The sequence below is a fragment of the Colletotrichum higginsianum genome, chromosome 10 (genome assembly GCF_001672515.1).
Source record: "Colletotrichum higginsianum IMI 349063 chromosome 10, whole genome shotgun sequence".
In the NCBI taxonomy this organism is placed as follows: domain Eukaryota; kingdom Fungi; phylum Ascomycota; class Sordariomycetes; order Glomerellales; family Glomerellaceae; genus Colletotrichum; species Colletotrichum higginsianum.
In genome coordinates this window covers 468,714-494,732 of record NC_030962.1, presented here as the reverse complement: position 1 = coordinate 494,732, position 26,019 = coordinate 468,714, and the positions used below count along the sequence as shown (strand labels likewise).

Below are 26,019 nucleotides of genomic sequence, written 5' to 3'. Positions count from 1 at the left end.
AGAAACTCGAGGGGGCTTGTGGGACTATCGACAGTTTGAGTCAACAATGCATATAGGCAATGATACGATGGGGAGGTTGGCAATCTTGTGTATATCCCAGGCTGTGTTACGGTTTGGATGAAAGTATCCAGATAGAATTTCTGTAGGAGACTGATCCCTCCTCACAGAAAAAGAATCGACCAATTGCTTTGTTGCAACAAAAATCCCGTCCCATCAAACCCCCCCGCCCTCACGCTGCGTATGAGGGGAGAAGTAGTCAATCTCACTCCCCGGAATCACTTCCACGATCCTCGAATGATCCTGACCCCGACCCTCGAAATACTCTCTGATGTCGTACTGTCTCGCGGGCCTGCTCCGGAACTGCTCCCACCTGTTCCTAGAAGTCTGCTGCTGAGGCCGGGGGCGGTGCTGTTGCTTTCCCACGGTGGCGGCGTCGCTCCTCGGACGGCCGTGCTGGCTCTCACCGGGACTGCCATCCCTCCGTCTGGGCACGTCCATGGCCCTGCGGCGCTTTCGGTTGTCGGTATCGCTGCTCTCGCTGGAAGACGAGCCCTCCTCTGCGTGCCTTGCGCACCAGTCGCAATGTGGACTTTGCATGGGGACGGGGCTTTTCCTCGCAGAAACCGGACTCCTCACCGGGGCAGGGCTCCTTCGGACAGGCCCCTGGGCCCAGCTCGTCCGTCTCCTGGCCGCCCCGCCTCCACCGCCGCCTCCTGGAGGACGCCGCGGATGCACGTCGATAATCTGGGGAGGCCCGTCACTCTGGAATATTTGCTTGACCATAATCCGGATATAAGTGACCTCCCGCTCTGTCCGCCGCGCCATGATCCGCCCGACCTCATCCGACAGCCTCCTCACGTCGTCCTTGACCTGCCACCAGATGAACCGGTGCGCAAAGTCGCACTTGTACAGCGCACTCCAGTCCGCAAAGCTGCCCGACTCGCCGTGCCTCTCAAAGTCAGTGCGGACCTTCTCGTCGAGGTCGCCCTCGACCCAGGCCGCGCCGTTGTGGATGGCCTCGGCGCGGTGCCCGCTGGCAACGAGGAACGGCCGCTCAATGTCCTTGAAGGTGCGCCAGAGGTCGCGCAGAGTGATGTAGTGAAGGGGCAGCGTCTGCTCGGCGTAGGAAAGCGCTCTGCGGGCCTCGCGGTTGGCGAGCTTTCCGCCGATGTTTACGATGCGGTGGCGGAGTTTGCCATGGGCGCGGATCTCCTTGGTCTGGTGGCGCAGGGCCTCGCGCTCCTCACATAGCTGCTGTCGGAGGTTTCCCAATGAGTCTCGGATGTCGGTGGGAGCGGAGCGGATGGTGGTGACAAAGTTGGCGTATAAGGCGATCAAGTTGAGGACTGTCAGACCGAAGGAGAGGATCCCCGTGATGAAGGAGACCCAGTTCAGCGAGTTGGGAACTTCGGCGGTCATTGGAAACGACAAAGACCATCAACGGCGCCTTTTCAACTTGTAAACTGTCATTTAAAAGCCTCTGAGGGGTGTTCTTCCGGTATTAAACTTCCATGACGAGGACAAACCTGTGGTTTCGTGTAAGTCCTCACGTGGTAGCTAGTGTTTCCCATCAGCGCTATCCTCGTTAGCCTGGAAGAGCTCAGATGCTGGTATAGCGCTGCCAGTTGTCAAGGATCGCGAACCATGGAAGCAACTAGCGCTACACAGCGTGCATTTGGTATCAATTTAGATTCGTCTTGTGAGCTTTAGTTCGTATAACATGCAAGAATGCTCCAAGGCCGGTAGGCGATATCCAACCGCCGCAGCACAACCTGTTCGCCACAGCGAGGCGGCTGAAGTAGTTTGAAGCACTGGGCATGTGTATGCTTGTAGTAGACAAGCAAACCAGACGTTCAAACTGACGTAGATGAGCCCAGCCACTGTGATTGACGCGGTGGTCCGGATTTCCTCCGTAGTCACCCGAGAATGAGGGGGGTCGGCGAGCAGCATGCTACATGCAAGGCGTATCAATCTGACAATCCCTTGGACTGTTCCATGAGACCTTGGATGATGTGTTATTCAGTCCACGTCAAACTTGCAATGTTGAAAACTAGGCGAATGAAGATACGGCCAATCCAGAGGCAAAGAATTGCTGTTGCAGAGAGCCCCAGACGACGATACCAGGACGAAGGATATGGAGTTGAGAAGGCGTAGAGAAGCTCGCCAGTAACCAGATCTATTCTGCAGCAGTACATAACACAAATTCAAAAGGGCTGATTAACAATGGACACGCTAATTAAAAGATCCATTGGACAGGTTTTGGTCAAGGATGCTGGTGTGTTTGTCTCATGAAGTTGAGGGGGTTGGAGGGTCGGGATGATGAGGTCGGAAGCTCGAATGAAGCTCGTCCCCCACCAGCCAGCCACTCGACCGGGGATCGCTAGCTCCATCATCCTTATCGATAAGCCCGACCAACGTCTTTCTCGCCGTGGGGTAAACCTCAACTCACCGAGCGCATCCAAAAATTTAACGATACATCCAAAGTCACGGTCCAACCCTCGAGGAGTCACGAGATCCCACCACGCACGTCCAGTCTCCTACGCACTCACACAAACATAATGTCCGCCCCGATGGCAACAATGGACCCCGACGAGTCCTTCGACCCGGACCCCGTCATCGCCTCCTACGACGTCTTCTTCAACCCGTCTCTCCCGCAGGGCCGCAAGCTCTGGGTCCTCCAGCAGCCCAACCGCACCGACCCGCGCCAGCCCACCCCGACCGAGATGCGCCTCAAGGCCCGCTCCGGCATGGTCGAGGTCGACGTGCCTCTCGACTACACCCAGTCCTACGACCGCGAGAAGGGCATGAAATGGGGCCGCCAGCTCAAGGCCAGCCTCGAGTCCAAGAACGGCGGCACACATGGCCTGTCCGGCGGCTTCGGCGTCGGCGCGCCCCCGCCCCGACCCAAGAGGCGCGGCGACCCCGACCTCGACGACGAGCTGTACCTCGAGTGGCCCGAGGCCGTGCGCCAGGACAAGGTCTTGAGGACCCAGACCCTCGGTGGCCAGTGTCCTGACCATAAGGAGGTTCAGTACATGATTGGCGTCTTCCAAGGCAGTATGTCCTATCCTCACCTCCTCTCACCACCCCCACACCCGGCCTGCTAACAGTAACCTTTCTTTCTGCCAGAGGACCTCCACCTCACACCCGTCTCGAACCTCGTCCACCTCCGCCCCCAGCTTCATCACGTCGACGCCGTGGCCCAGCAAGAACGCAACGCCTCCGCCGCCGCGGCCAAGGAATCCGCTGCGGCAGCAGGTGCCGGCCCCGGAGGCGCGGCCGGTGGCGCGGCGCAGGGCTCCTCCTCGGCGGCCGCGCGCGCCATCCACATGACCATTAAGACGACTCCCGACGGCGCAGCCGCCAAGAGCGAGACCATGGCCGACCGCCTCCGCGCCGTGCAGATGGAGAACTGGCGCAGGCTCAAGTACACGGACGAGAACGACGAGGCCGCCTGGGACATCTACCAGGAGAGCCTCATCATGCGCGGTCCCGGTGACGTCGCCAGGCCGCAGCCGCAGCAGTTCGACGACGACGACGACGAGGAAAAGAAGAAGGCCGCGCTCGAGGGCGCCGAGGCGCTCGAGTCCAAGTCTGTGGTGGACCTGGCAGACCAGGTTGCGAGGTTGGAGACCAAATGGGGCGACGACGAGCTGCTGGAGGCCGTCAGTGGCATCAAGAAGCCGAAGCCCATGTCCAAGGCAGAGTTGGAAGCCGAGGCCGCCGCCGCCGCCGCTGCCGAAGAGGAGGCGCGGAAGATGAAGCCCAAGGCGCGGGGCGCGGTGGCTGCACGACGTGGAGGCAAGGCCAGAGCGGCGCCTGCGCAAGCTGCTTCCAGCATGGACCTGGCATGATGATTCGTCTCCCTAAAATATCAGTATTTGATTTGCATAGCTTAGGCGTTTGCGGCGGCATGGTAGACAAACCGGATTCTTTCCAGCAAGAATGGGACGACTCGAGTTTCCTTTCGACTTTTGAACTTCAAATGCAGATTTTCTTTTTTTGGGTTGCTCTAACTAGCAAGACTGGTCGCAACGCACCGCCGATACTGACATGGCGGCGCCATCTCAAAAAGAGGCGTGTCTTCAATGTACACGAGATATCGTTTTGCGCATATCACCCTGGGACAAGCTACCCCCTTCCGCAGGTGGAAACCTCTATAGAAGCTGCAGCCCCAGTACTACAGCTAATGCAGCGGCTCCTGTGCCCTCAAAAAATCACGGGCCATGCGAAACGATCAAGTTCGTCGTATCCCAAGCGTCCAACGCATACTATAAATCAATTCTGGTGCGGCCTGCGTCACATTTGAAGCAACGAACGACCTCATCGCAAACTTCAAATCCCTTACTGAAGCAAATCAACATCCAGGCCAATCGAGTGCATGAAAAGGTTGACAGTGGCCAACCTCGTCGTGGCCATGGCGCCCGGAAGCGTCTTTGCGTGAGCGACGGTATCAAGCACGCGGTCCTTGACAGCAAGAACCAGGCGCTGCTGTTGTTCGGGGTTGGCACTGACACCAACGGCCGCGAGAAGCTGCCAAACGACAACGTCTTCTCCCGTGTTGACACTGCCGGGGAAGATGTGGTGAAGAGTGGGCTCAAGCTTGTTGAAGAACATGTCGAAGGTTTGTTCCCTACAGAAACATATTAGTATAGGCCAGTGCTCAAAGGAACTTGTTTGCACCATGCTTACCATTCGGCCCACAGCTGAGGAGAGCCTCCACCACCTTGCTTCAGGAGCTCGGCTCGGCTCAGAATCAGAGTCAACATCGAGCAGCCCACGCGAGTCTTGGCGATGAGGTCGATGTTCAACTTGGTGCTGATAAGACCAAGGACACCCGTCACAATATCAAGCTCCGTCTCGTTGAAGTAGGCAAACAGGCTCGGCATGACAGCGGCAGAGAAAAGTTCAATGCTCTCGCGCATAGCAGCGTTAAGACTGACCTCGCCGTCAGTAGCCTGGGCACCGTAGACAACATCCAGCTGGTCAAGGTGAATAATGATCATGGTCAGGATCGTGGTGCGCTGCTCGAAGCTGATGTGTCTGAAGACGCGAGGGATGGCCTTCTTGCCCTTGGGGAACGAGAGGAACGCGATAAAGGGGTGAATGGTGGTGGCACCAATGGGCTCGTGAACCTTTAGGTCATTCCAGAGCTGGGCATTGAGCCCCTGGGCCGTTTCCAACCATGCCTGGTGCTTCACATGGAACTCCTCGTCGTTGCCGTTGGCGGGAGGGGGAGGAAGGAAGCGGGCGTGATCTTCCATCTTCATGATGGTGTTATAGACCTTCTCAATGTTTCGCAGGATGGCCTTACGGTCCAGCCCGTTCGAGCCGCCTTGCCGCTTGCCATTACCAGGCCGGTTAGCATCTCCGCTGCTTTCGGTTCGCTTGATATTAAGAAGAGGCTTGGGCGTCTTGGCGTTACTGAAGGAGATCTTTCCAAGACTGCCAGCGATGACCAACTGAGGGTTCTTGGGCTTGTTCTTGGCAGCCTCGACGGCACGCTGAACCTGCTGCTCCATTCGCTGGACGTGGTTCTCGGCAGCCCGGCCCTGTCTCCTCATGTTGCCCTGACGGCTTCCGGTTTGGAAGAGGTAGGTCTGAGCAAAATTGTTCAGGGGCTGGTTGGGGTTCTGGCGCTGACCACCGCGAATCTGGCTTAGCACCTGGTAATAGAAATCCTCGGTCAAAGAGTCGTCATTGGTCTGATCGATCGGGTTACCAGTGGCCGAAACCAGTTGCTGCAACTGGATACGAGTCACAAAGTTCTTGTCCTGGGGCGTCATGAGGCCATTGTCCTTGGACAAGAGCCAAATCTTGTGGTTGCGCTTGGCACGCTTGGTTTCTTGGTCAAGGTAGGCGGCCTTCTCGTCCTCAGAGAGGTGAGCGAGATGCGGCGGCGGCTGCTGCGGCTGCTGCTGCTGCTGGGCGACCTGAGGAACACGGCCCATGGAGCCTTGTGATCGATGCGCTTGATGACCATGAGCCTGATGATGGCTGTGAGGCGGCTGGCTATGAGCGCCGATTCGAGCGGCATCGCCGGAAAGCCTGTTGGGATTCTGCAAGATCTGGGTCGGCTGCGTAGGCGGGGCGTGAGGGTGGGGAGGTTGAGCAAGCGGGCTGGGGGTGTTTTGAATGGGCGGCGTGGGTTTGGAGGAGATGGATTGGGGTCGTTGAAGGATAGTGACAGGATGCGCATGACCGTGGTGCTGAGGAGCCTGACCCGCGTGCTGCTGCTGATGCTCGGAACCCTGGAAGGATTGCTGCTGAACAGCCTCCGGTCGACCATAGCCGTAGTCAGGCCGCTCGGCCGGGTAGCCTTGAACGCCAGGCACAGCCTCGGAAAGAGCAGGCTGGGCAGTTCGTTGAGTAGCCTGTTCTCGCATTGCCTTTTCCACCTCCTCCAGACTCATCACCTTGCGGCTAGCAGAGGCGGCTTGCGGCTGCGGGGAAGGCTCGGGATAGGCGGGCTTCTTGGAAGGCATGCCCCAAAGCGATGCGTCGACGTGGAGATCGGGAATAGGCTCTGCCTCTTGGTACTTCTCATAGCCGGTGCGGACAGGCCTGGGAGCCTGCTGGCTTTGATAGTAGTAGTTCGGCGGAGGCTGGTGTTGCGGCTGAGGCTGCTGAGGCTGGTGTTGGTAGTGCTGTTGCGGCTGGACCGGCGCAGGTGCGGGAACTGACTTCGCCGACGGGACCTGGCGACTGTAGCGGACCTGTTCCTCTTCGATGGCATCCGACACCTTGGCTGTTTGGCCGAAGAAGTCGAAGTCCTTGCCGACGGGGGCGGAAGAGATAGTTTCGTTACCACCACCTCCAAAAGTGTCGTCGTTGAAGGCATCGCCGCTTTCCTCGAGCTGATCGCCTAGGCCATCGTACGTGTCGTCGAACTCGACGGCATCGTCGTCTTCGATATTGCCGCGAGAAAGGCCGGCGAACGGGTCATGGGCCTGGGAGAAGCCCGGCGCCGCTGTGTTGTGGCTCGGGCGCGTGGGGTCGAAACCGAAGAAGGACATGGTGTTGGTAAGTTGGTCCGTCTTATAGTTTGACGAGGGAAGAGATAGCTGTATACTAGGTTGTGGTCAGCATTTGATGTCGAGAATCTGACAGAGAATGAGGCAAATAGATGCTGAGGAAGAGATCTAGGCCAGACGAGGCAGGACAGGTCAGGTGAAGGAGGGGGAGACCAAAGACCAAAGTCCAAGACGACGAGAGCAGCCTGATTAGGTAGAGAAAGGGCAAGAGACCCTATTCCCTGGTGCTCGCCTAGTGCAAATGACTGTGGCGAGGAAACAGCCCACCCGCTGGCTCCCGCCTTTGAATGTTGGGTGCAGATGGGAAACTATCGTGGAGTGCAGGGCACGACAGGCTGCTCTCCAAGGCCCCTCTAAAGAACTGATGGGATTGGGAAGGTGATGCGACTTACCACTAAGAGAATGAGAGATCGGTGGCCTTAAGTAGAGCAGCTCCCAAAACTATCATGATGTCGTCAAAGACAATTTCCAAAGGGTGGGAGTAAAGCAACAAGGCATAAACAGGAGATTATAGCCAGTCTGCTTAGTGTATCAACATCCAGGGGAAACAGTTCCACCAAAGCACAAGGTTGAACACAATGCGCCAGGTGCGGTATGGTGCAGCGAAAAGAAACAAAAGAGTCGCGTCGCTTGGGGTTGGGATGCAATGGCCAAAGTGGTGATGCACTATTCGCATCCTTGGGCTTGGGGGAGGGACTGAGGCTTGAGAGCCTTGGGGACCCCACTTCCAGGTGATATCCGGACCAATGGGCGAGCTGAGATGGCCGAGCTACCGGGACCTGAGTCACGTGATGCAGTTGGCCACACCGGCTCCTTTGGACAGCCCCTCTCATCATCGTGGCCTGAATTTGGTCCGCCAATGTGGATAGAGGGGTTTTGCAGGGTTTCCATTCCGGCTGCGTCGCAAGCAACGCATCTCTGGTGATGTAATTGAAGCTTTTCAAACATTCTGCCAACGGTGCAGTTTTTGTTCTGTTCAGTTTGGTTACAAGCTAAATCTCAGAGCCATGATCACTTGAAAAAGGAGTTATGCTGATTGTTTTCTCATCCTCGATTCTCCCCAAGACGAGTTCTCTATGTGCACCTTCCTACCTTGTAAATAGAAACATGAACCATTGTGGTTTCTTGCAGAGAGCCCTACGGCGTTAGTTCCGTGCGAGCCTCTTTGCATCGTATCGTCAGAATTTCAGTTGCACCTTCTCAACCAATACTTCGGATGACAGCTGCATGACACACGAAGTCGACGGAAGACTGCTTGCGCTCAGCACCTCACGATGACTCCGTGGCCTCGCACCGGTTGAAGCAAGCTCAAGTTAAAAAAAAGTACGCGACTGCCCTGGACATGAGCCTTCAGAACCGTCCATCGAAATGGGTTCACCTCAAACCCAGTCCGAATAAGTTGGTCAGGATCTACTGTATCGCCTGCAGTCTGACGGGTTCATCCCGCTTGCGAACGCTGTGGCTGGCTGCTTTGGAATGCTCGATGTACCAGATAAGGCACCTGTTTCTGGAATCGACGCCGCGGACACGAGAGCTCGAGGACTCAAGCGCTCAGTGCACCAACACTGTGGGTGTCATGGTCTTTCGGACAGTAACAGCGCACTTCTGACAGCGGACAGTTTGACAGCCAAGTCTCGAATAAAAAAGATGGGGCTCAGCATGGACTGCTAAGACGGCAAATGCGCAAAACTTTACATATATTGTTTGCGGACTGAGAAGTCGGTTTCGGGCGAGGTGAGTTGGACTTGACTCTCTCGGCGCACGAGCCTTTGCGGTAAGTCCCACGGCGATCAGTTGTTACTGGGTGAGTGTACTTCGTGCCTTGGGATAATGGACCCTCGGGCGGGATACGAGCGGCGAGTGGAAGGCTTGGAAGCCACATGTGGCCAACAGAAACCGCCAATCTGACCTTAATGACAAGTGTCCCGTTGGAAGAACCAGGACATCTGCCAAGTCGACTCGACGCTATTGAAGGCTACTTTTCTCCTTGCGGGACAGAAGTGCAGTCCTCAATTGCCATGGATTCTGCGTATGGGCGAAAAATGCCACAGAACATCTGGCCAATCTATGCGAGACCGCCAGATCTGTCAGGGGTCACTAAGACGTACAGGGGGTTGGCTTGTGCTGAAACGGAAAGGCAGAAGCAACGATACCGGTGTCTTGTTCTTGGTCGTTCTCAGGGCCCAGCAGATTCTCACAGTAATCATGCTCCAGCCACCCTCCACAACTCCCCGGGGACTGCCTTAGCCCAAGAACTGGGAACGGATACGCGGCAGCTACCTAGGTATGTGCGGCGACAAGAGGTACGTGGAGGACACTAAGTTGTCCGAGGAATGCCATGCCCGCATCCATGTCGCTGCTTCCGCCTCTCCAGCTTGCGTGCTCTTCAGTCGTAAGCTTGCCGGCGTCTCATTTTCCCCCACCACCAACTGGTTTCTGTATGCGTGCTGAGTGAGATATATCCTGAAGGCTATCGGAATGGTTTGCGCCCAGCCAGCTCATGGTTTTGGCGTAAAATGAGAGGGAACTCACTCTACCTGACAATCTATGGAGCATTGAGTTCACTCCCCGAAGCACCTGCCGACTTTGTAGGTAAGTACCTACCTGAGCGGTGGTTTGCCTGCTGGATCAAGGTACCCTTTCCCAAAAAAACACATGGCAGAGAATACTCCGGCTCGCCGGAGGCCGTCCTGAGTCGCAGGGCGCAAAGCTTCCGGGTTTAGGCCAGCTTTCGCCCCACCCCCCTTTCTTCCATCGCGGTACGGTACTTGCTGGCTAGCGCTCCCTCCCTTTCTCGGGGGTGGGCGCACCACGCTCGCTGCATTCGTACCCCCCGGACCCTGTGAAAGTCCATCAGGTCTCCCGGAACCAGTAGTCGCTAGCGCGCCTGCTGCGTATCCAGCACCTCTGGACATTTTCCCTCGAAGCCATCTTTCTGTATTTCTTCCTGCGTCCCACGCGCTCTTTTGACTTTCTGTCTATCCGTCCTCGTTCATCTCGGGGGAACAACGTCACACTTTCCCACCTTTACTTCAACCCCTTTTCCCTTTCTGACTAGAGCTCCCATCGTCGGCCTGGTAATATCGGTCAAGATGGCGACGGGCTCCGCACGATATGTGCGATACATTCTTTTCGCCTTCTTCGTAAGTTGACATCCCGCCGATTCCCTTCTTTGCGCACCGTGGCTAGCTTCGACCCCGTGGGCGGTACTGTATCTCTCGCATACCAGCGACCCTTGTTGTCTTTTATCGTTTCGTCGCGTGCTTCGACAGTTTTGCTGACGTTTCTATCATCGCGCAGGGCCTCGCCGTTTTTTACTTCATCTCCCATTCCAGCTACGAGGGTGTAAGGCTTCAAGATGGCACATTCACGAAGCCGGGCGCTCCCGCCAACGGCCAGCAGCAGCAGCAGCAGCAGCAGCAGGGCGAAAACAAGGATGCCGAGAAGCCAAAGCAGGCACCCCAATCCGATGCAAACCGTCCCAAAGTCGGCGAGGCCTACAACCCGAAGGACTGGCCTATGCCCTTGACCCCGAACGAGCCTGGCTGGGACGAGCTGTCCGGCATCGCACCCGGCCCGCGCATGAATGCTACCTTCGTCACCCTCGCCCGCAACTCTGACGTCTGGGACATTGCCCGCTCCATTCGTCAGGTTGAAGACCGCTTTAACCGCCGCTACAACTACGACTGGGTTTTCCTGAACGACAAGCCTTTTGATGCCACCTTCAAAAAGGTCACGACCTCGCTTGTCTCGGGCAAGACAATCTACGGCGAGATCCCCAAGGAGCATTGGTCTTTCCCCGAGTGGATTGACCAGGAAAAGGCTCGCAAGGTTCGCGAGGACATGGCTCAGCGTAAGATCATTTACGGCGACTCTGTGAGCTACCGCCACATGTGCCGTTTCGAGTCTGGCTTCTTCTTCCGCCAGCCCGCCATGATGAACTACGACTACTACTGGCGCGTCGAGCCCTCCATCGAGCTCTTCTGCGATATTCACTACGATCCGTTCCGCTTCATGAAGGAGAACAACAAGAAGTACAGCTTCGTCCTGAGCTTGTACGAGTACGTCGAGACCATTCCGACGCTCTGGGACAGCACCAAGAAGTTCATGAAGAACCACCCCGAGCACATTGCAGAGGGCAACTCCATGGGCTTCCTGAGTGATGACGGCGGTGATACCTACAACCACTGCCATTTCGTAAGTTGCCGAGAATTGTGCCATGAATGCCGTATGCTAACCCTCCACCAGTGGTCCAACTTCGAAGTTGGCGACCTGAACTGGCTCCGCTCTCAACAGTACATCGACTATTTCGAGTCCCTCGACCAGGACGGCGGTTTCTTCTACGAGCGATGGGGCGACGCTCCCGTGCACTCGATTGCTGCCAGTCTCATGCTGCCCAAGGACCAGATTCACTTCTTCAACGACATTGCCTACTACCACGTTCCCTTCACTCATTGTCCCACTGGGGAGAAGGTCCGACTCGACAGGCGCTGCCACTGCAATCCCAAGGACAACTTTGACTGGAAGGGCTACTCTTGTAAGTCGACCTGCTCCGCTTCAAGCTAAAGACGAAACCACTGACACGCGCCAGGCACGAGTCGCTACTTCGAGATCAACGGTTTGGACAAGCCCGAAGGGTACGAGAACCAGCAGGATTAAGTTGGTCACGGTGTGCGGTAAAAGTGAGCATGTATCAACAAATTTCAAATGGGGCCTTGGTTAAGGCTGTCGATTGAGTTTACCTGCATCGATGAGAGGCATCGGGCAGCTTGGGCAACGGAATTTGAAGCGGCGTCAATGGTTCTGGACACTTTTTTTGCTCTGTAGATATTAGCAAATAGAGTGCCGGCTGGTGTTTGTCCAGTGTCCAACTGCTTCTTGAATGTTGTGATATTTTGTACAATGTGATAGTAGTACACTGCACGTCCTGGCATGTCGCAAGGCTGTCCAGTAAGATCGTACATCCCGTGGACATGCAATTCCAGTCGTACGCCTCTTAACCCGTTTCCCTCAAGAGCTTTCCCTCCAGCTTCCATCTTCCGTACGCCGCGTAACGAGCCCCATATATATTTAGCCCACTGTGGCCTTCTTGGGCTTCATCGTACCGTACTTGGAGCGAGAGGAGACACGGTTCGCCACACCGCCGAGATCGAGGGCGCCACGTACGAGGTGGTATCGCACACCGGGACAATCCTGACTGCGGCCGCCGCGGACGAGGACGACGCTGTGCTGCTGGATGTTGTGGCCCTCACCGGGGATGTAGGCGGTGACGTGACGACCGTTGGAGAGGCGCACACGGGCGGTCTTGCGCTGGCCGGAGTTGGGCTTCTTCGGGCGGACGACACCGACCTTGAGGCAGACGCCCTTGAGAGCGGGCGCATTGATATCGGACAGGGCGGGGGAGACGGCGTGACGGGCACGCTTGCCCTTCTTGTGGCAACCCTGTAGGTTGAGAAAAATCAGCATGAGCCTCGGGGAAGAGGAGAGGCAGACGGGGAAGAAGGGTGACGAACTCTCAAGACCTGCATGATGGTGGCATTCTGGACGGGAGTGGAGGAGAAGGAGCGAATGAAGGGGGCGGCAGTCGGTGTGAGAAGAGATGCGGCGCGCGGGAAGGTTGCTGGCCTCATCGCCGGAGCAAAGAGGGATCTGAAAATTGTGCTGGCCATGTCGGGCGACCGGTTATCGTGGGCGACGGCGTCCAATTGCTGTCCTCACGGCTGCTGAAGCTCTCAGCGCGATGCGCCTACCTTGGATTAATTTTTGGACTGCTTAGCTAAGTCATCACACGTGACCCTCCTTCTGTGCAACGAGTTCGGACCTGAGGCACCGGTGTCTCCGTCCCCGGACCCACTCACTCGGGCCACCTTGGCACCGCTCTTTGGGCCGACGGGACCGGCCTTTCTCTGCCAGCTGGAATCACATGCCCGCCTTTTGAGGGAGATCCTGACGTAAGTGACTGAGATCCCTGCTCCCTTTCTCAGTGCTGCGCCGTCGGCTTTCCCCCAGACGGCGAAGCTGGGGATGAGTGGTTGCCCCCGCTGCGGGATGGATATCCTCGGCTGAAGCGCCCGCTGTGTCTGTTCGCTAGCCGCCAGGTACCGTGGCTTCGAATGGGCTTTGAGGTTCACGGTCTAGGGCGTACCGCATCTCTGACTTGATACTTTCCCGTTTTCCTCCTAGACTCTCCCTTAAAGTCGATCGTAGCCTCCCATCTGCTGTCCGCCCCCCCCTTCATTTTGGAAAACCGTCCAAGGCCAATTGACCAAAGTTCGCCCGGGCGTCACCCTCTTCGTTTGAATCGTACAGCCGAGACAACAGGCCGAGGCCATAAGTACCTGGTCAGCTCCGACGATCTGCGATCACCCACACCTCCGGCGACTTTTCCTGCTTTTCACTCTTCCTTCCCCTGACTTCTTTTCGAGCGATCTCGCGGTTGTCTACACTTTGCATCCTTCATCATGTCGTCGATTGCAAGGGCTATGCGCCCTGTCATGAGGGGAAGCCGCGGTGTCTCTGCTCTCGCCAGAGCGAGGACATGCACACCGGGCAGAGCATTCTCGCCACTCCAGCAGTAAGTTGGCAACATGCCCATCATCCCGACACGTCTGCATTCTTTGCCATACCAACCGACGCCGTGTAGGACCGTCAGACCTCTCTCTACCACCCAGCGCCGCCGCAATGCCGACCATCTCGACATCACCGACATCCCTCCTACGCCCATCAGCCATCTCTCCGAAGTGGAGGCTGCCATGCAGGAGACTGTGAGCAAGTTCGCCAACGACGTGATCGCGCCCAAGGTGCGCGCGATGGATGAGGCGGAGAACATGGACCCGACCATTGTGGAGCAGCTCTTCGAGCAGGGTCTCATGGGCGTCGAGATCCCCGAGGAGTACGGCGGCGCCGGCATGAACTTCACGAGCGCCATCATCGGCATCGAGGAGCTCGCGCGCGTGGACCCCAGCGTCAGCGTGCTCGTAGATGTCCACAACACCCTCGTCAACACCGCCATCATCAGATGGGGCAGCTCCCAGCTCAAGAAGCGCTTCCTGCCCAAGCTCGCCACCAACACCGTCGGCAGCTTCTGTCTGAGCGAGCCCGCCAGCGGCTCCGACGCCTTCGCGCTGACGACCAAGGCGACCAGGACGGAGAGCGGCTACAAGATCAGCGGCTCCAAGATGTGGATCACAAACTCCCAGGAGGCCGGCTTCTTCATTGTCTTTGCGAACCTGGACCCCTCCAAGGGGTACAAGGGCATCAGCGCCTTCATCGTCGAGAAGGATGCCAAGGGCTTCTCCATTGCCAAGAAGGAGAAGAAGCTCGGCATCAAGGCCAGCAGCACGTGCGTCCTCAACTTTGACGACGTCGAGATCCCCAAGGAGAACCTCCTCGGCGAGGAGGGCTCCGGTTACAAGTATGCCATCGGTATCCTGAACGAGGGCCGCATCGGCATCGCTGCCCAGATGACCGGTCTTGCCCTCGGCTCCTGGGAGAACGCCGTCAGGTACGTTGAATTCTCCACCCCCGCCTCTCTTGCGTGCTACTCTCACCCATAGAACACTCGGCACTAACTCCTTTCAGGTACGTCTGGAACGACCGCAAGCAGTTCGGCCAGCTCGTCGGCGAATTCCAGGGCATGCAGCACCAGATCGCGCAGTCGTACACCGAGATCGCGGCCGCGCGGGCTCTCGTCTACAACGCGGCGCGCAAGAAGGAAGCCGGGGAGAACTTCGTCATGGACGCCGCCATGGCCAAGCTGTACGCCAGCCAGGTCGCCGGCCGCGTCAGCGGCCTCGCCATCGAGTGGATGGGCGGCATGGGCTTCGTCCGCGACGGCCCCGCCGAGAAGTTTTGGCGCGACAGCAAGATCGGCGCCATCTACGAGGGCACCAGCAACATCCAGCTCAACACCATTGCCAAGTTGCTGCAGAAGGAGTACACCGCATGAATGTCGTGCTTTCTTCCTTGATATAACCCTTTGTTTGAGTGAGGGGGGATACTGGCGAAATTGGACGGATCGTGTAGATTGGTAGACGGAGTTTTGTAAAAGAGCGACACGATTCGGTGTTGAGGCGTCTTGCCTCGAAACATGACCACTTTACTCGCTCTCCTGGGATACTCGCGTGATTGCCCGAACAGGTCTCGCGTATCGCGTGAACGCGATCTAGCCGAGTTGATGTCGGCATTGCTGCTGCACGGGAGTCTCTGCCGATGACGTGCCCCCCCCCCCCCCCCCCCCCCCCCCACCCCCCCCCCTGTCGCGCTCATCCTTGCCAGCTCGCCGGCCTTCGTCCTCCGCTCCAGCCGAGGGGATTGATTCCTCGAGTTGCCCAGTCCCTTCGTGGCCAACTGTTATGCTCTAGGCGATCGTTCCGGGATAATACGCGCTTGTGAGTAGACGGCCGGCCTGGGTCGCCAGACTGAAAGAGAGAAAGCCGATGAAATAGCCAGACCCCAAGCGAGACCAATGTAGACGGAACGCAAACCCTTCATCAGTACTGCGTTATGCTAGCTTCCAAACTAGAAGCCATATATCCCATCCTCCAGGCGGGCTCTCCGCTGGTTGTTGCCCTACCTACATGGACTTATTGACAGGTTGGAAAGGATGCCCCGGTTGTGGCAGGTTGCAAACAAAACAAATTGACTGCGATACTCTGGTTGCGCAAAGCAGTTGATGGGTAAGAAACATTGCGTTTTCATCGGCCCCAAGGCATTGATGAGAATTACGCAAGGGCTTCCAGGCCTGGTCCATTCTGATCAGCATCTGCCGCCCTGCATACGGAGAGAGATCGTCATGTTGATGAAGCTCTTTGTGTTCTGCACAATCACATTTGCTCCAAAAGAACGATGTCAAAATCAGCTGAGAAATTATCGTTCAAGTTGGCCGCCAAAAAAAATGATGTAATTGATGCTTTTAGATGTTTCTCAGATAAGGTAGACATATCTCATCACCCGTTGCTTTTCCGTAGAGGCAAAGCAGGAGAGAAGGTGCCGTAGCCCATGGCATCACCACCGTATGCTTGCACCAATCATATCGTGTATGGCAGCTCGTCCTTCCTAAAAGTGGCATCCCAAATTCCCATAAGCAAATGCCGCCGGGTCGCCAGCATGAACTTGACGACGCACATATGCCGCATTGGGGTAAAGCGCCTTCTCCGACTTACATCAGACCAGACAGGGCAACATGGACTCCAACCACACGGACTTTTTGTTCTAATACTGGAGTCTGCGGCGGACTTGGCAGGGTCGGGAAGCCAAAAACTTTATGCGGCGATAGTGCCCGAGCTGTTCCCAATTGGCTTCATCGCATCTCACGGATGGACAGGGTGTGAAGAGCATGAGAGGAAAACGTCCATGTTTGATATGATGGGTCCCCGGCAGCTTACTAAGTAAAGTAGTCTGATTTCACAGAGCAGACAGGCCAGGCATCGGCGAGGGCCGCAACCCTCGGTCAGCGTTGGTAGAAGCGAGTCTTTGGCTTGCGCCAGGCTTTTGAGGTGCAGATGGAGAGAGAGGACATCCCGCCGGGGCGCTTTCCGCATGGCGCGGGCCGAGGGGGGTGGAGGGATGACCGCCGCCATCGCCGGTTTGAACGGTGGCCGCGAAGCGAGGGGGTGGGTCGAAACGGTTCCGCGACATTGGTGTCTCCTTTTTAAACCGACGGGGGATAATGTGGGCGTGTTCGGCAAGTATCACGGTATCGATGGCCAACAGGAACCCTTGGAGCCAAATAACGCCGGCTTCTACCAGCTATGCTGGCCGGGACTGGGTGGCCGAGGCGCAGACCTCTTTCCTGCGGTAGGAAGGGCTAGGTTTGTTCCAAGGGAACGTTACAGTTGGCAGGTTGATAGCCCTCGTGTTGGGACGGGACGGACGAGCTGGGTGACGGGCTTCCGACTTTAGCTTCCGTTCATGTCCGTTTGGAGGAGACAGGCAGTAGAACGCGGGCTTCGTATTCAAACCCTTGTTTTTAGTGCGGTGATCCGATTCAGGACGCATCGGAGCACCAACAGGTAGCTGAAAGGCCTTCCGGTATCTGGTGTGAGGCAGAAGGCTTTTTGATGGGAACTATCGGTAGGTGTCTGCGGGGGGCCAGCCGGCTGGCAGCAACCCATTGGCGGCACGACGGTGGCTCGAAGTCGTGGCGTTGGGCATGGTGGGAGATGGGTCAGCAGTTGGATGTTGGGGATCCGACGTTGACATGTGCCGGAAACATGGAGGCGGCCGCTGAGAGTCGGGTGGCTATTATCATGTACGGATACATGTATCTATGTGGACTGTAAAAGTACTCGATATCTGCGAAGGAACACACAGCACTAGCAGAGCAGAGCAGAGCTCAACCGACAAGAGACGGGAAATCTAGGGCAGCAGCATCATCACATCAGATCATGGAGAGTTTTGAGTGTGGACGATGAGGTGTGATGAAGGTAATGTCTCCCTCCTCCCCTGCCCTGCGTTGCCTTGGTGGGCTCGAGTAGTGAGTGGACGTCAGAAAGCCTCCTGCCCAGAGGCGGACAAGTACCTTGTATTCGTGCTATGTATCCGTACACTGTACACATGCAGCCCTCCGAAATGGCAAGTGATTGGCGCAGAGCAGAAATGAATCTTCACCGCGGTGAAACAACCGAAAAGTCCTAGGAGCCCCACATCCGATCTAGGACTTTCACTGTTTTTTCTTTCTCTTTCTCTTTCGCTTTCCGTTCTGTCTGCAGGACAGCGCCACAATTGATTGATTCGATTGATTGTTAGCCAAACACTCGCTGGCCGAGAGCCTGATACTCGGTCGGGCAGGGAACAGTGGCCGATCAGCGACGAGAAAGCGGGAGACTTTGGTTTGCTGCCCTGTCACCCCCGTCTGGCCTGCCATTGTGGCCTTCATATCCGCCTGGGGTACGACATCAAACACAAGCCATCCCGGAGCAGCTCGACTGGCGCAAGCAAGTAGCAAGTGAGGTATTCGTACACACCTTACCTACCCGACACTAGGTACCCAGGTATAGAATACCTACTCATTACCTACACGCCAAGTGAGTAGGTAGGGTTCCCGTGCCTGGGGGGGGGGGAGAAGAGAGGGGGGAGGAGAGCTCGTTGCTCAGTTGTTGGCTGGCCTTGTCAGGCATGAAAACCCACTGAGAAGAGGGACCAACCCAGCACGCGCATCCGCAGGTTTGTTGTTGGGCATCAGAGGGGATGGAGATGATGGGAAGCGGATTGGGGGGGCCGTGGGACCGGCGAAACAATAGTGTCCATGGTGTCCATGGTGCAAATCGATGTTGGGGAGTGTGGTTTTGGGCGCTTGGCCAAGAGCAACAAGCGAACACAACGCAACGAAACCAGAGGAAACGGGAATGGGAAGCAATCATCTGAATCGCAAGTGTTTTTCACGGTTCTGTCCCGGTTTATAGCTCGCCTGCCATTTCACATCCGAGTTACAGAGTTGCTTCGTCCGTCCCGGTGCTTTCGTAACACCCACCCCTCCATCCCATCCATCCAATCCATCTCAGCTGTTCAGGTCGTCGTCCCCCTCCAAAAGAGGTACGTACTTTCCATCTTCCTCCAAGTCTTGCCCTGCCTGTCTCTCGCAGGACTGGAGGTGAAAGATAGGGAGTAGGAGGAGGACGCTAATTAGACGGTGGGCATTGAGAATGATGTGAGAGCAAGTACTTGGCAAGAAGTACCTCGACTAATGACTGATAGCATCAAGTACATCAAGTGCTAGTACCGATCTCGACACCCCCACTCTCTCTCTCTCTCTCTCACTAGTATCTCCTCGTCCTCCTCTCTTCTTCGGGCCCTCCTCTTGCTTCTCCTCCTCCTCCTTGCCCGCCCACCTCCACTCGACGCACAGGCACTGGTGAAAGCGCGAAGAGAATGAGAGAACCGACCCCTCCCGAGAAACCCCCCAGTCCTGTGTCCTGCTCTAAAATCCACTGACGACATCTTTTACCATCAAACCCAACCCGCGAAAAAAACAACACCGCTTCCTCGAGGGCTGGCCGCACCCACCGATCTCCTGTCGTAACAGTCCCCGACAGACAGACCGATCCCTCCGCTGTGCCAACCTGCCCCGAGCCCCTCCGACGCCGAACCTCCGGTATCCATCCCATCATACCTGACCATACCACACCATACCATACCACAACACACCTTGCCATACCTCCCCATCGCAGACGTCCACCCTCTCTCCTTGCGTCGTGCCATATCTCATACCTCGCACCCGCAACTCGCTTGTTGCCCGTGTCATCTTTGATGTGACCGAAGCAAAACCGAGACATCACATCAAGCCCAACTCTCCACAGCTTCAGGGCATATTTCCTTTCCCGATCAAAAACAACAACAACAACATAACATCATACCACCACCACATCCCCCCCGCGCGTGGAGTCGCGCACCCTTGCCATCACCATGAACGACGAAGATGCCATTCAGAATATCCTCAAGAAAATTGAGCGCGAAAAGGCCCTCCTCAATGCCGCCAATGCCATGAGAGCGCAGACCAACAACGAGGCCGTCCGATCACGACTCGACTCTCAGATGCGCGATGGCCGTCGGAACCTGCAGTTCTTTGAGGAGAAGCTTCGCGAGGCCCAGCTACGTCGCGGTATGGACAACATGTCTATCGGCTCCCCCTCCGGCGACGGCAGGCCCCTCAGCGGCGACATGGATGACGTGCCTCCGCCCCCTCCCAAGGATTCCGGCTGGGACCAGCGCGGCGGATACGGCGCCGGCGCCGCAACCTCTGGCGGCAACGTCCAGTACAGCCAGATTGGCGGCCACGCCGACCTGATGCCTCCCCGCCATCCTTATGCCAACCCTGGCCCGTCTTCGTCCGTCCCCAAGTCGCGCCCTAACTTCACCAAGCTCGGTGCGCATCCTCCTCACGCCCCGTCCCGTAGTTGCCCTCTGAAGTTGCTGACCGCTTCGTCCTAGACCTGATCAAATATGACACCCCGTATCTCGGTCCTCGTATCCAACTCATGCTGTCGCAGATCCAGTTCAAGCTCAACGTGGAGGAACAGTACCTCAAGGGAATCGAGAAGATGGTCCAGCTATACGGCATGGAAGGGGACCGCAAGAGCAGGGCCGATGCCGCCGCTAGGAGGGTTGAATCCAAGCAGAAGATCCTGCTGCTGAAGCAAGCCATGAAGCGCTACGAGGAGTTGCACATCGACATGGACACGTCTGATGCCCAGGACGGTGAGTTTGGGCCACTGCTATGCCACCTTCACTCGCCGCATCGCCGCTAACCGTGCGCCACAGATGATTCGATCAACATGCCGAACCTGCGCAAGCCTCTGACTGGTCAGCTCTCCATCCGCGTTGGTCAAATCAAGGATGTCGATCACGCTTCCATGAGTCGCTTCAGTCGGGGACCCGAGACCTTCATAGCCATCAAGGTCGAGGATAACGTCGTCGCCCGCACGAGAGTGACCAGGACCGACAAGTGGGAAGCCGAGTACCACACCCTCGATGTTGACAAGGCGAACGAGATCGAGCTTACCGTCTACGACAAGCCCGGCGAGCATGCCATCCCCATCGCCATGTTGTGGGTGCGCATTTCCGACATCGCCGAGGAGATGAGAAGAAAGAGGATCGAGGCCGAGATCAACAGCTCTGGATGGGTGTCGGCCGACAGGATGGGCGCCCCGCCGGCTCAGTTTCCCATGAACCCTCCTGCGCAGCAACAGTCCTTCGGCGCTCCTCCTCCCTCTCCCGGCCTTGCTCAGCAGGGCGCGCAGGGCCAGCCGGCGCCTGGGGGCATGCCGAATCCCCCAATCGCTCAGCAGCCCATCGACGGCTGGTTCAACCTCGAGCCCGCCGGTCAGATCCAGCTTTCCTTGGGCTTCCTCAAACAGAACAACGCCCGGCGCCCCGTCAACCTGCAGGGTCTTGGTCGTGTGGGTGCCGTTCGTCAGCGCAAGGAGGAAGTGCACGAGATGTACGGCCACAAGTTTGTCCAACACCAGTTCTACAACATCATGCGCTGCGCTCTTTGCGGGGATTTCCTCAAGTACTCGACCGGCATGCAGTGCGAGGACTGCAAGTACACTTGCCATACTAAGTGTTACTCGAGCGTTGTCACCAAGTGCATTAGCAAGAGCAACGCTGAGACGGACCCGGACGAAGAAAAGATCAACCACCGCATCCCCCACAGATTCCAGGCCTTCTCCAACATGACGGCCAACTGGTGTTGCCACTGTGGTTACATCCTGCCCTTCGGCAAGAAGAACTGCAGAAAGTGCGCAGGTAAGTCTCGTTTCCTAATTCAAGATATCCATACAAATCTGATCTTGTATAGAATGTGGTCTCACCGCTCACGCCGCTTGTGTTCACCTTGTTCCTGACTTCTGCGGCATGTCGATGGCCGTGGCAAATCAAATTCTGGAGGGTATCAAGACAACTAGGATGATCACAAAGAACAAGACGTCGTCTTCCTTGAGCGATCGCACGCTGAGGAAGCCAACTAGCCCCACTAGCACCATGGGCTCCCCCCCTCATAGTGGTGGGCAGGCTCCTTATGCTGGGGGCTCTCCGGAAGCAACCGAGGCCGCGAAGCTCATGTACCAGCAACAGTCGCCGCCGGGCCAGCGACCTTCGCACCCTGATCGCGCTTCCAGCTCAGCGGCGGCGGCAGCAGCAACAGCGGCGATGAGCGGCACGATGGCCTCGCAGCCAAAGCCCCAGTCGCAGGACTACGGGCAGTATGGTGGACGTCCCGGCTATCCCGCGCAGGCAGAGCAAGAGGACCCCTATGGTGGGCGCAAGTACAACCCTGCGGATTACGCGGCAGTGAACCAGCAAACTGCCCCGTATGCTCAGCAACCTGCCGTACAGCAACAACGACCGGTTCAGCAGCAACAGCAGCAGCAGCAACTTCACCAGCAGCAGCAGCAGCCGCCCCAGCAGCAACAGCAGCCGCCCCAGCAGTACCAGCAACCACCTCAACAGCAGATGTACCAGCAGCAGCCCGTCTCCTCGCCCAAGTTGCAGGACCCGCCTCAAATCTCTCCTATCGCATCGTCTGGAGGTGTCCCTAGTGCTGGGCGCAAGCCCTTGCCGTTGGCCACCGACCCAGGCACCGGTCAGCGTATCGGACTGGATCACTTCAACTTCTTGGCCGTCCTGGGCAAGGGCAACTTCGGAAAGGTCATGCTTGCGGAAACAAAGCGGTCCAAGAGGCTTTACGCCATCAAGGTGCTGAAGAAGGAGTTCATTATTGAGAACGACGAAGTGGAGAGCATTCGGTCCGAGAAGAGAGTGTTCCTCATTGCTAACCGGGAGAGACATCCATTCTTGACCAACCTCCATGCCTGTTTCCAGACCGAGACCCGTGTCTACTTTGTCATGGAGTACATCAGCGGTGGTGATCTCATGCTTCACATCCAGCGAGGCCAGTTCGGCACCAAGCGAGCCCAGTACGCGCACCCCCACCCCCCCTTCCCTCGCCCTTCCATGTCCATTCACAAGAGCTACTGCTAATGCGTCCCAGATTCTATGCTGCCGAGGTCTGCTTGGCACTCAAGTACTTCCACGAGAACGGCGTCATCTATCGTGATCTGAAGCTCGACAACATCTTGTTGACTCTCGACGGACACATCAAGATTGCCGATTACGGTCTCTGCAAGGAAGACATGTGGTTCGGCTCTACTACCAGCACCTTCTGCGGTACACCAGAATTCATGGCACCAGAGGTACGACGACCCGTCTCACATTGTGCTTTGTACGAACTTGCTGACAACTGCGCAGATTCTTCTCGACAAGAAATACGGCCGCGCTGTTGACTGGTGGGCATTCGGTGTCCTGATTTACCAGATGCTCCTCCAGCAGTCTCCCTTCCGTGGTGAAGATGAGGACGAAATCTACGACGCCATTCTGGCCGATGAGCCTTTGTACCCCATCCACATGCCCAGAGACTCCGTATCAATCCTGCAGAAGCTTCTTACTAGGGAGCCCGACCAGCGTCTGGGCAGCGGTCCCACGGATGCGCAAGAAATCATGAACCAGCCGTTCTTTAGGAACATCAACTGGGATGACATCTACCACAAGCGTGTTGCGCCGCCCTTTTTGCCGCAGATCAAGAGCGCCACCGACACCAGTAACTTCGACTCCGAGTTCACGAGTGTCACGCCTGTCTTGACCCCTGTCCAATCAGGTATGTGGATTTGCACCATGAAACTAATGACATTTGCTAACGATGTACAGTTCTTTCGCAAGCCATGCAGGAAGAGTTCCGCGGCTTCTCTTACACTTCCGATTTTGACTAGAAGAAGGGCGAGGAAGCGGAAGCAGAAAAGAAGACGTCCCCGGGAACTCTGTGTACAGTTGACGCGGGTAGCTGACGAGGATGATGCCACCGACGTGGGGAGAAGAAGAATACCAATGTGGCGAACAGCGGAACAAGCGTTGGCGAAGCGCAACCCCCGCGCGCGCCAGGCCCCGGCGACGTCAGCCTATGTTGCATAGAGACGCTGTGCGTCGTCGGGTTGTGACGCCGAGCCGCAGGCGGAAGGCGAAGCGACGGGCAAACACGATGTAGGAAGCTTAAGTAGTGCGTGTGGCCCCTCTGGCCGTTCACTACCTAGTGGACATTGGAAAAGCGGCAATGTCGGCGAATCGCAGCTAGAGGTAACCGACAGGGTCGGGTCCATGTGACCCTACCGCAGCTTCATCTAATAGACGGAACCTTCGGCGGTTTAAATCTCTTTACTGGCACATGTTGTGACTGAAAAGGAGACGGCGACAGCAACTCAAGAGGTTGTCCTCAAGCTCTATATGGTATCGTATTGTACAGGCTTATATTTACAACCGCGGCGAGGAGTGGCGTGACTTATGTTCTTCGCAAGAGCAGCAGGGCGATGCCTCCCGCCAAGGTAGCTCCGGCAGCAGCGCCCTCGAGAGCGAGGATTGAGGCGTCTCGCATGCGCAGGTCGATGTGACGCTCACTGTACAGATCGACCAACTTCGCCTTGAGCAACGCCGGAAGCGCCGGGTCGGTGAGGAACTCACGCCACGACTTGGGCGTCGGGACCTCTTGCTTCAGTGCTTCGAGGGCACTGGCGACCTCTCGCTCCATCTCGTGCTGGACGGCCGGCTCCTCGAGCTTGGCGCTCAGCGCTTCCTCTCCTGCTGCGGCCGCTCCGGTCGCTGTTGCTTCCGCTGTCGCAACCGCAGCCGCAGCCTCAGCCTCAGCCGCTTCCGTAGGCTCCGCGACAAGCGTCTCTTCCTCCATCACCACGGGTGTCGCGGGCGTCGTCGCCGCGGCGGCGGCGGCGGCGGCGGCGGCAGTGGCAGCATCAGCGGCGGCATCCGTGGCCTCCCTCTGCGCCAAGGCGGCCTTCAAACCGGCCAGCTCGGCGGTGACGCCCTCGAGGACGGCCTTCTCCTCCTCGACGACGCCGAGGACGAGCCTCCTCCGCTTCCAGGGCTCGGCGACGAACTGCAGGACGATGAAGAGCAGGACGTTGACGCCCATGAGGCCCCAGGTGCCCCAGGTGGAGGCGCGACGGATGCGATCGGACCAGATCTGCTCCTCGTGGTAGCGCTTCAGGATGCCGGCGTTGAGCTGCTGGCCCAGGGCCTGCTCGGCGTGCTCGGCGTCGGTGAGGGCCTCGGCGGCGGCGGAGACCTCCTGCTCGAGGGAGTGGTCCTGGCGGTAGAGCTGGGTGAAGCGCTCGAGGTCGGTCGGGGACCACATCTCCTTGCGGGCGAGGAGGGTGGTGACCTCGCGCTGGGTGGTGGCGCGCTTCGCGTTGGTGGTCTTGTAGGTGGCGCGGGCGGTGCGGACGAGGGCCTGGGCCTCGGCGAGGCGGGTCTCGAGGAGGGTGTTCTGTTCCTTGATGGCCTCGATGGGCGAGTAGCCGGTGAGGGTGTTGAGGGTCGTCGAGGCCGTCAGGAGGCGGGTCTGGACGGTGTCCATGAGGTGGGAGAGCCTCTCGGAGAGTGCGGGCGGGAGGGCGGTGTAGATCTTGGTGGCTATTTCGGGGAGGGGGTCGTCGGGTTTGGGTTTGGAGGAGTTGGGGTCCGAAGAAGTGGTGGTAGCGGTGTCGTCGTTTGTGGGTTGAGTCGAGGAGGACGCGGTCGACGTCGAGCTCGATTCGGGAGCCTCGGCGGAGCTCGAAGTTGTGGCATCTGAGCTCGGGTAGGAGGAGGAGGAGGATGGCTCGCTTGTCGGAGAGGCTTGTCTGACTTCGTCCTTCGAGGCGGAGGAGCTCGGCGGGGGCGGCGGAGGGGGAAAAGGAGGGGGCCCGGAGGAGTAGGGCTGTCGACGGGCGGCGGACGGCGACGGGAGGTTATGACGCAGGGCGGGGGCGAAGAGAGACTGCCATCTCGGGAGGTTGGCGGTGGTGCGCAGGCCGATGCGGGCGTGGACTAGGCGCGACGCCGGCCTGGCGATGGGAAGCATCTTTTTTCCCCTTCTTTTTCCTTTTCCTTTCCCGGTGTCGAGAACTAGTACACACACTCTCTCTCTCTCTTTCTCTCTGCCCAGTGGGAAGGGGAAGAGAAAAAGGGCGGACCAATTGACCGGTTGAGAGGGTTTGGTCGGTGGGCCGAGGTGTTTAAACGCCAACGGGAAGAGAACCGAAGTTTGGACGAGAAGGAGAGTCGGGTTCGGCGCTAGGTTCGGATCGTGCTGAGCCAACGGAGCGGGTCCCTTGGCCGGGGTTCTGCCGGGAGCATCGATGGGGATTTGTTTCTCACCGCCTGCCGATACTGGAATGTTAAGCGAGAGGACGGGCCGGTGCCGGCGGTTCATTTTGGCGGGGTGGGGTCCGGGACCGTATCTTGTTTTTCGCCCGGTCTTTAGAGAACAGCAGCAGCGGACTAGAACAAGGGGTCGCATCGTTAAATCGGTGGCTAAACAGCTTTGCTAAATATTACCAATATGAAACAAGCCGTTGTCTAATCTATAGGTTTATGCTAATGAACAGTATACACACGTCCGTCATCTCAAGCAGTGGCAAGAAGATGATTGTCCCAGCTCGGA

At 57.5% G+C, this 26,019-nt stretch overlaps 8 protein-coding genes across 8 annotated transcripts; 4 read left to right on the top strand and 4 right to left on the bottom strand.

Moving 5' to 3' along the window:
• Positions 1–213: 213 nt before the first annotated feature.
• CH63R_13595 (uncharacterized protein) lies at positions 214–1,419 on the bottom strand (the record flags this gene model as incomplete). Its single annotated transcript, XM_018308569.1, has 1 exon — positions 214–1,419. The coding sequence occupies one exon, from the start codon at positions 1,417–1,419 to the stop codon at positions 214–216; it is 1,206 nt and encodes a 401-aa protein (XP_018150887.1).
• A 1,139-nt stretch (positions 1,420–2,558) lies between these two features.
• Positions 2,559–3,854, top strand: CH63R_13594 (DNA-directed RNA polymerase III complex subunit Rpc37; the record flags this gene model as incomplete). The annotated part of the gene is made up of 2 exons (XM_018308568.1): positions 2,559–3,057; positions 3,130–3,854. 2 exons carry the CDS (start codon positions 2,559–2,561, stop codon positions 3,852–3,854), a joined length of 1,224 nt encoding a protein of 407 aa, XP_018150886.1.
• A 490-nt stretch (positions 3,855–4,344) lies between these two features.
• On the bottom strand, positions 4,345–7,016 carry CH63R_13593 (Topoisomerase II-associated protein PAT1; the record flags this gene model as incomplete). Its single annotated transcript, XM_018308567.1, has 2 exons — positions 4,345–4,633; positions 4,693–7,016. The coding sequence occupies 2 exons, from the start codon at positions 7,014–7,016 to the stop codon at positions 4,345–4,347; spliced, it is 2,613 nt and encodes an 870-aa protein (XP_018150885.1).
• A 3,110-nt stretch (positions 7,017–10,126) lies between these two features.
• CH63R_13592 (Glycolipid 2-alpha-mannosyltransferase) lies at positions 10,127–11,693 on the top strand (the record flags this gene model as incomplete). The annotated part of the gene is made up of 4 exons (XM_018308566.1): positions 10,127–10,177; positions 10,335–11,231; positions 11,283–11,571; positions 11,626–11,693. 4 exons carry the CDS (start codon positions 10,127–10,129, stop codon positions 11,691–11,693), a joined length of 1,305 nt encoding a protein of 434 aa, XP_018150884.1.
• A 411-nt stretch (positions 11,694–12,104) lies between these two features.
• CH63R_13591 (Ribosomal protein S12) lies at positions 12,105–12,703 on the bottom strand (the record flags this gene model as incomplete). The annotated part of the gene is made up of 2 exons (XM_018308565.1): positions 12,105–12,476; positions 12,548–12,703. The coding sequence occupies 2 exons, from the start codon at positions 12,701–12,703 to the stop codon at positions 12,105–12,107; spliced, it is 528 nt and encodes a 175-aa protein (XP_018150883.1).
• Positions 12,704–13,495: 792 nt separating this feature from the next.
• On the top strand, positions 13,496–14,982 carry CH63R_13590 (Acyl-CoA dehydrogenase; the record flags this gene model as incomplete). The annotated part of the gene is made up of 3 exons (XM_018308564.1): positions 13,496–13,608; positions 13,678–14,538; positions 14,616–14,982. The coding sequence occupies 3 exons, from the start codon at positions 13,496–13,498 to the stop codon at positions 14,980–14,982; spliced, it is 1,341 nt and encodes a 446-aa protein (XP_018150882.1).
• Positions 14,983–19,439: 4,457 nt separating this feature from the next.
• CH63R_13589 (Calcium-independent protein kinase C) lies at positions 19,440–23,299 on the top strand (the record flags this gene model as incomplete). The annotated part of the gene is made up of 7 exons (XM_018308563.1): positions 19,440–19,899; positions 19,965–20,231; positions 20,295–21,281; positions 21,334–22,450; positions 22,525–22,726; positions 22,782–23,187; positions 23,238–23,299. The coding sequence occupies 7 exons, from the start codon at positions 19,440–19,442 to the stop codon at positions 23,297–23,299; spliced, it is 3,501 nt and encodes a 1,166-aa protein (XP_018150881.1).
• A 563-nt stretch (positions 23,300–23,862) lies between these two features.
• On the bottom strand, positions 23,863–25,437 carry CH63R_13588 (She9/Mdm33 family protein; the record flags this gene model as incomplete). The annotated part of the gene is made up of 1 exon (XM_018308562.1): positions 23,863–25,437. The coding sequence occupies one exon, from the start codon at positions 25,435–25,437 to the stop codon at positions 23,863–23,865; it is 1,575 nt and encodes a 524-aa protein (XP_018150880.1).
• Positions 25,438–26,019: the final 582 nt, after the last annotated feature.